Raw genomic sequence first — 6,916 nt, forward strand, 5'->3', positions numbered from 1 at the left:
ACACACACACACACAAATATCAGAATCATGTATACACTGTTGTTGGCTGTGCAAAGGACCACAGCCCAGGGTGTCATCCTAGGTTGACTTTTTGGTCTAAGAATCCCCTACCAAGGACTACTAGTAAAATACCGTACCAGAAACTAGATTTGAAGGAAGTTTATTTAAAAAGTAGAAATATCTGAATCTTTTAAAGAGATTCTTGATATGTAGCCTAGGCTGTCCCTGAACTTGGCATACTCCTGCCTTACTCTCGTGAATGCCAGGATTATAGGAACTAGGCCTATTCCGCTATAGTCAGCTCTGAATCAGTTCTTAAATCTTGCTTTAAAAACTGAAAAGTATTCATTTTTATGTGTATGTGTATGGGCCTGTGGGTATGTGTACCAGGTGCATACACAGGTCACAAGAGGGTGTCAGATACCCCAGACACTGGACTCGACATGGGTGATGGGAACCAAACCCAGACCCTTTGCAAGAGCAGCAAAAGTTCTTAGCCACTGAGTCATCTCTCCAACCCCCTAAATCACGCTTTTAAAATTTAGCTATGTAAAAGGAAGAAATGCAATATAGCTCAAGAAAAAAACTTTATTGTAAATCTGGGTATGGTAGCATATATGTCATCCCAGCACTTTGGCAGTGGGGCCGGGAGCTCAGGGGAATTCAAGGACAGCACTAGCTACAGATGGAATCTGAAGTCACCCGAGCTTGGCAAACAGACAGTTTAGAAATACTGGTGGTGGGGGAGAGGTGATGTCACCAGCAATACCACAATACCTGATGCTGTTTCTTCAGTCTGTCTGTCCTTCTCTTCTCTTCTTTCACCTCCAGCACTAACAAGCGCTGAGACAATATCGCTGACGGTCCTGTAGTTCTCACCGGTGGCCAGGATTTGCCGCTGAACCGTCTGTCTTACCAGACTCCTACTGAAGCCCATTTCCAGAGCTGCCTTAACCACAGGCGTGTTCATCATGACCGCATCTTCTGAACTTTCGCCAGGTCCGAAATGCACAACTGTTTGTAAACAAATTTGCTAATATTAAACTCCACAAAGTGAAAACTATGGAAAATGATTATCTTTATTTCCATATGCTGATAAGGGAACTATACCATATGCATTAGTTAAATTAAATTACCATCAATAAAATTTAAACTTGATAATGGTTAAATGAGAAAACAATTAATGTACTATGCATTTTAAAAAATTACTTCCTACAGTTCAAACATCTAGGCGTACTTAATAAAAATTTCACCATTGTTGAAGAGATGGTTCGGTGGTAAAGGCAATTGTTACCAAGCCTGACAGCTTTAAGTTCAGTTCACAGAATCCACAGGGTAGGAGAAAAGCGCCAACTCCCCAAAGTTTTCCTTTTTTAAAAAAATGGTTTATTTTCTTTTAAGTGGACTGGTGTTTTGCGCTTGCATGTATGTGTGTGTAAAGGTGTTGGATCCCTGGAACTGGAGCCACAGAGAGCTGTGAGCCGCCATGTCAGTTGCATAGGTCCTCTGGAAGAGCAATCAGTGCTCTTACCTGCTGAGACGTATCTTCAACCCCCAAAGTTGTCCTCTTGACCTCCACACACACGCTGTGGCATGTGCACCCACACGTACAAAATACATACATACATCTTAAAAAATTTTTCAAAAATCAAGCAAGCAAGATGGTTCATGGTGAAAGGGTTTCTGCACAAGCTGACTCAAATTCAGTTCCTGAAACCCGCAGGAGAGGATGGGTCCTGACATAATTAACCCTCTCTGTGTCTCTCTCATACACAATAAAATGAAATAAAAATTAATTTTTTAAAAGATCTTCCTAAATGATTCTAATATACATTCATCTTTAAAAACCAATGTGCTACAACAATAAAGAAGTGAGAAATTACCTCCACGGAGGAAAATCAGAGAAACTACTGAACCTGTGATGGCAGAGACAAAGCCTTGGTCCTTCCCTGACACTCATACAAGAGAGTTAACAAGACTCCCCCCAAAATAAAAACAATAAATAAAAACAGTAAGAAAGAGGGCTAACATGGGGGTACAGCTCCTTTGTAGAGAGCTTATCCAGCATTTGGTTGATAGCACAGTAAAACTAAACACAACAAACAAACAAAACATTACAAAATTTAAGAAATGGTGGTGTGGCCTAGGTAGAGGGCTTGTCTGGCATACTTGAGAATTCCATTTCCAGCAATCAAGCATGTAACCACTCTCTTCCCCTCGTAAAGGGATTAGGTGTGGGACTGGGGCCTTGCACAGTGTGGTGAGTTCTTGCCAAGCACACATGAAGCACTTGGGTTAGAATAACACCAAAATGGAGATGTATCAGACTTGAATGATGAATAATGTCTAAATGTTACGTGAGACAGAGAAAATAACAAACATAGGAAGGATAAAGCTATAAGAAAAACACAGTTAAATAAGCAAAAGGAATGATATTCTGAATACAGAGGTTATGACGATGAAAACATAAGGAGATGAAAGTAGGAATTGAGAGACTGTACTTTCCCCGAGACACTGTGCTGCCACCTGCTGGAAACCTGCACAGTAAACACACAAACACCCAGTGTCAGAGTGTGGAGAGCCACCGCCTCAAAAGCATGTCTGAAGAAACCAAAACAGCCTTGATCCCTAACGCCTCCTCTAGAAAATAATACTGAAAAGAAAACAGAACCCAAAAACTGAAATGGTAAAGTAAGCAACGGGAATGTTTGAAGAGAACAGCAAACACAATAGCCCTAAAAAAGGACAAAAGCTTGGCATGAAGTAAAGGAGGCAGTAGACAGTGGACAGCAGCCAATGGCAAGCAGCTTTGTAGGGAGTGTCTACATCACCCTAAATTTGCCAGAACTCCAGGAGGGTCTTGAAGGTGACTGGACACATGCAGAGACGGACTAGTGGGCAGCCTGGGATCAGGGAGAACTGTAAGGATAGATCAGGTAGCATGGATGAGGCTGGCAATGGGTAGGTGGTGAGTTTCTGGTCCAACTGTGAAGGCATTAACGGCTTCTATAGCTGGGTGTTATGAACTGAGATGGGGAGGGTGAGAGCAAAACCTCTGAGGAGTGAAACAGAGGAACCATTTGCTTTGGTATATTTACTGAAACAGCTACTTTAGCCAGAAATGGAAGCACTTGGAAATTGAAGCAGAAAACTGGACATCGTAGCCTGGCACCCACGTGACCTGAGTACAAGATACACTTCATGTGGTAGTGTGTTGTGTCACTTAGAAATAAAGGAGCTGACAAAGGAGACTGCTCAGAATCAGCGGAAGAATGCTGTCAGGGAAGCCAACCACAGGGGTGTGCTGAGGACACAAGCCCGTGTGCTGGAGTGCAGTTGCCACCCCAGCACTGGGCAGCCAAGAACGCAGCACAGCATGCTTCCCAAGGCAGCACTGAATGCATCAAATGCCGGGTGCCGGGTCAGTAAGAGAGCTGCTAATACAGCAGCTTCCAGTGACCATGACAAGACTCCTTCCCTCTTTCCATTACCAAAGCAACACTCACAAATCAGCAGTAGGGGACATAATCCAGAGGACGAGGCCAGGAATGGTGGCATATACCTGTGATACAGCACTCAGAGGATGAGGCTTCAAAGTTCAAAGCTAGTTTGAGTCGAATTATAAGCCCCTATATTAAAAATGAATGAATAAAGGAGAAGTACATAAATAACAGGACAGAGAAGAGAGTACATGGAGACTAGTGGTTCCAGTCTTCAGTCTTCTCAGTGAAGAGCGTGAACTAGGAAAGTGTGGCAAGAGCTCAACTGCTATGGAGATGGCTCAGAGGGAAAGCGCCTGCCAGGCAGCCAGAATAGTCCCCAGAACCCGTGTAAAGAAGAGAACGGACTCCTGAGAAGAATCTTCTGATCTCCACATGTGAACTGTGGCATAAGGACCCGGATTCCAGCCTTGGCATCAGCCCAAATAAACATTAAATAAGAACAGCTATCCAGTTCGAGGACTGGTCTACAAGAATTAGTTCCAAAACAGCTAAGGCTGTTACAGAGAGAAACCCTGTATCGAAAAACAAAAAACAAAAACAGAAAAAACAAGCAGACAAAAGAACAGCTCTCCACCCCTTCACCTTCCCCAGTTCTCCTACACAGGGGCAGGTACCAGTACTTAGGTACTCCTTCCTTTCCTGACCAAGTCCCTTACCCACTGTGACTCAGTTTCCATGACCAAGTGCCTAATCTACTGCGGAGTCATGGTTTCTATATCTTGGTCTCCCCTTCTCTGTTCCACCTCCACAGCACCAACGCCTTTCCTGAAATGGAGAGTCAAACCAGCACTCCTCTGATGTGATAAGAACATAAAGTGATGGCTCCTTCAGCCTTGGAGACCATGACACATGAAGATCGCATACACTAACTCCTGAGCTATGGCTAAAGGGCAGCTCTAATCCAGAGGCCGCTGCACTGAAGTACCTGTCCCTGCCTTTATACCTAGCACCCAGCCCATCCTAAACCTCTTCAAACACCCTCGAGGCACAGCAACCTCCCTCTCTAGAGGAAAAGCTTATTCCACCTCTCATTTGACAGAGTGCTGAGCTATTTGTTTTCTATGTGTGTCTTGTCTCATAGGAAATGTCAGCACTTTAAAGACCAAGAAATGTTCTAGAATCTTTTAAAATGTCACAAATCTTACTAAACATGTAATTTTCCAGTTAATGTTCCACAGTTTTCCATGTGACTCCCTTTAATATACTTTCATTCCTAATATTCTTACCCAGACTCACAGTTGCATTTAAAGGTTTCCTACTTACTTGGCGGGTCATTTTCTTCTCCTGGGGTGTCTGAAGTGGACAACAGCTATGAAATAAGAGAACACTTAGCAGGTAAATCAGGAATCTCAAACTCTACACAGCACAGTCAGTAAGATAGGGTCTCTCTCTGTTGCTGAAGCTGGCCTAGCACTCATGGCAATTGTCCTGCCTCAGCTTTCCAAGTATGGGGCGATGGGATGAACGAGCACACCCAAACAAACAACAACATTTACTTTAATAAATGCACACACCCTTCAGGAAACTGGGTGACTCAGATATTTCGTTTTTAAGACAGGTATGCAGCACAGGAGGGAAAACTAGGAGTTAAAGGTATGCCTCAGCTCCATGCCTCAAACCTCTGTAATAAATAACTCATATGAACACTTTATTTGGTTTCATCTCACCATAGATATCATACAGCTAGGCTTATCTCCCATTTCAGAGAACAGCATGATGACGCAGTGCCTCCTCCTCCCACTGAAAAGGCAGTATTTCATTTGGGTGACTCTTAAAAGGTCCTAACTCCTTTGTTTGTTTACTGGAAAAGACTAGAGACATTGAAGATAGCTCTTCAACCCCATTTAAAAAAATTCTATACCTGGCAGGATATAAGATTTTTCAAAAAAGTAAAAGAAAAAACAGTATTTATGAAGAAGCCTGAATAGCAAGCTAGTAACAAAACTATCAAGGATGCAGTACCATGGCTACAGTACCGGTAACTCAAAAACAGCAGCTCTTCTAAGCACATACCCACAACCTCAGGTGTCTGTCTAAGCACACACCCACGACCTCAGGTGTCTAAGCACACACCCACAACCTCAGGTGTTTATCTAAGCACACACACACACACAACCTCGGGTGTCAAGCATACACCCATAACTTCAGGTGTGTAAGCACACACTCATGACCTCAGGTATCCATCTAAGCACACACTCACGACCTCAGGTGTCTAAGCACACGCAACCTCAGGTATGTCTTCCTTCCTAACCATATTTCTTTTCCTAATTACATTGCTTAAAATTGCTATACAAATTTAATAAACTCCAATTTTGCCTCAAAAATTGATTATGGATTCCCCTCTGTATACTGTGAATATGTTTTATTACCATTGGTTAATAAAGAAGCGTCTCTGGCCCTTGGCAGGGCAGAAGAGTTAGGTGGGAAAACTAAACTGAATGCTGGGAGAAAGAAGGCAGAGGCAGACAAACACAATTTAGCTGAAAAAGGAGACAGACAACCTGGAACTTTACCGTAAACCACAATCCTTGTGGTAAAACACAAAAAAAATTAGGAATGGGTTAATTTAAGATTTAAGAGTTAATAAGAAGCCCAAGCTAATAGGCTGAGCAGAATTTTAATTAATACAGTTTCTGTGAGATTATTTTGGGTCTGGGTGGTCAGGACTACAAACAAGCAGCCTCCACCAACAAAAAATTTTGTACAAAGAATTAATAAAATAGATGTAAGTATCACTTCTGAGATTTCTGTACTTATTCTATAGCATAGTTCAATGCTGTAATTTTGTTTGCATGTATATGGAGCAAGCATATGGACCTGTTCACGTGGGTGTGTGCAACTACATGTGCACCCACGTGGAGGACAAGGGTAGACACGGATGTCCTTCTCAGCAGTTCCACACCTTGTGTGTAAGACAGGCTCTCTGTCCCATTCAGCCTAGAGCTCACTGAATAGTTCCATTTTCTGGACAGAGCGCTCCATGGAGTCCATGGTCTCTAACACCCTAGGGTTACTGATGCACGCTGCCACACCCAGCTTTGTCCGTGGTGCTGGGATCTGAATTCAGGGCCTCACAGTGCCTAGGAGGCCCTTTACCAAATGTGTCACCTCCAGAGTTCACGTCAGTCTGAAGAGCCAGTTTACCTGTTCAAGGAGATGAGGATATCTAGCTTGAATCTCATCAACAAACTCCTGCCCTTTCATCCGTATCAAAAACTCACACCTAAAATATAAAACAGAACTATTTTAAATCATTTCATATTAAAAATGAACTGATTATTCTAGGAGTGACTTCCAAATATTCTCGATTATACCCCAAAGCAAAAATTTCCCATCACGACCCAGTAGACATTAACCAAACCAGCACACCCCAGCACACCCCAGCACACACCCCAGCACACACCCCAGCACAC

At 43.0% G+C, this 6,916-nt stretch overlaps 1 protein-coding gene and 1 long non-coding RNA gene across 2 annotated transcripts in view; both read right to left on the reverse strand.

The window, feature by feature from the left end:
- Birc2 (baculoviral IAP repeat containing 2) overlaps window positions 1-6,916 on the reverse strand; it is an 18,557-nt gene that overhangs the window by 5,122 nt on the left and 6,519 nt on the right. Inside the window, exons 3-5 of the mRNA XM_050162205.1 lie at window positions 6,648-6,726; window positions 4,767-4,812; window positions 778-1,014 (exon numbers count right to left, since the gene is read on the reverse strand). Of these exons, the coding sequence (XP_050018162.1) occupies window positions 778-1,014; window positions 4,767-4,812; window positions 6,648-6,726 (362 nt within the window). The remainder of the gene's footprint in view (window positions 1-777; window positions 1,015-4,766; window positions 4,813-6,647; window positions 6,727-6,916) is intronic.
- Window positions 5,353-6,641, reverse strand: LOC126513692 (uncharacterized). The gene is made up of 2 exons (XR_007595411.1): window positions 5,556-6,641; window positions 5,353-5,523 (listed from the first exon to the last, which is right to left on the reverse strand). It is a non-coding gene; the product is annotated as an uncharacterized lncRNA (long non-coding RNA).

Source organism: Alexandromys fortis, unplaced genomic scaffold (assembly GCF_014885135.2).
Source record: "Alexandromys fortis isolate MF-2015 unplaced genomic scaffold, M_Fortis_MF-2015_v1.1 scaffold_112, whole genome shotgun sequence".
In the NCBI taxonomy this organism is placed as follows: domain Eukaryota; kingdom Metazoa; phylum Chordata; class Mammalia; order Rodentia; family Cricetidae; genus Alexandromys; species Alexandromys fortis.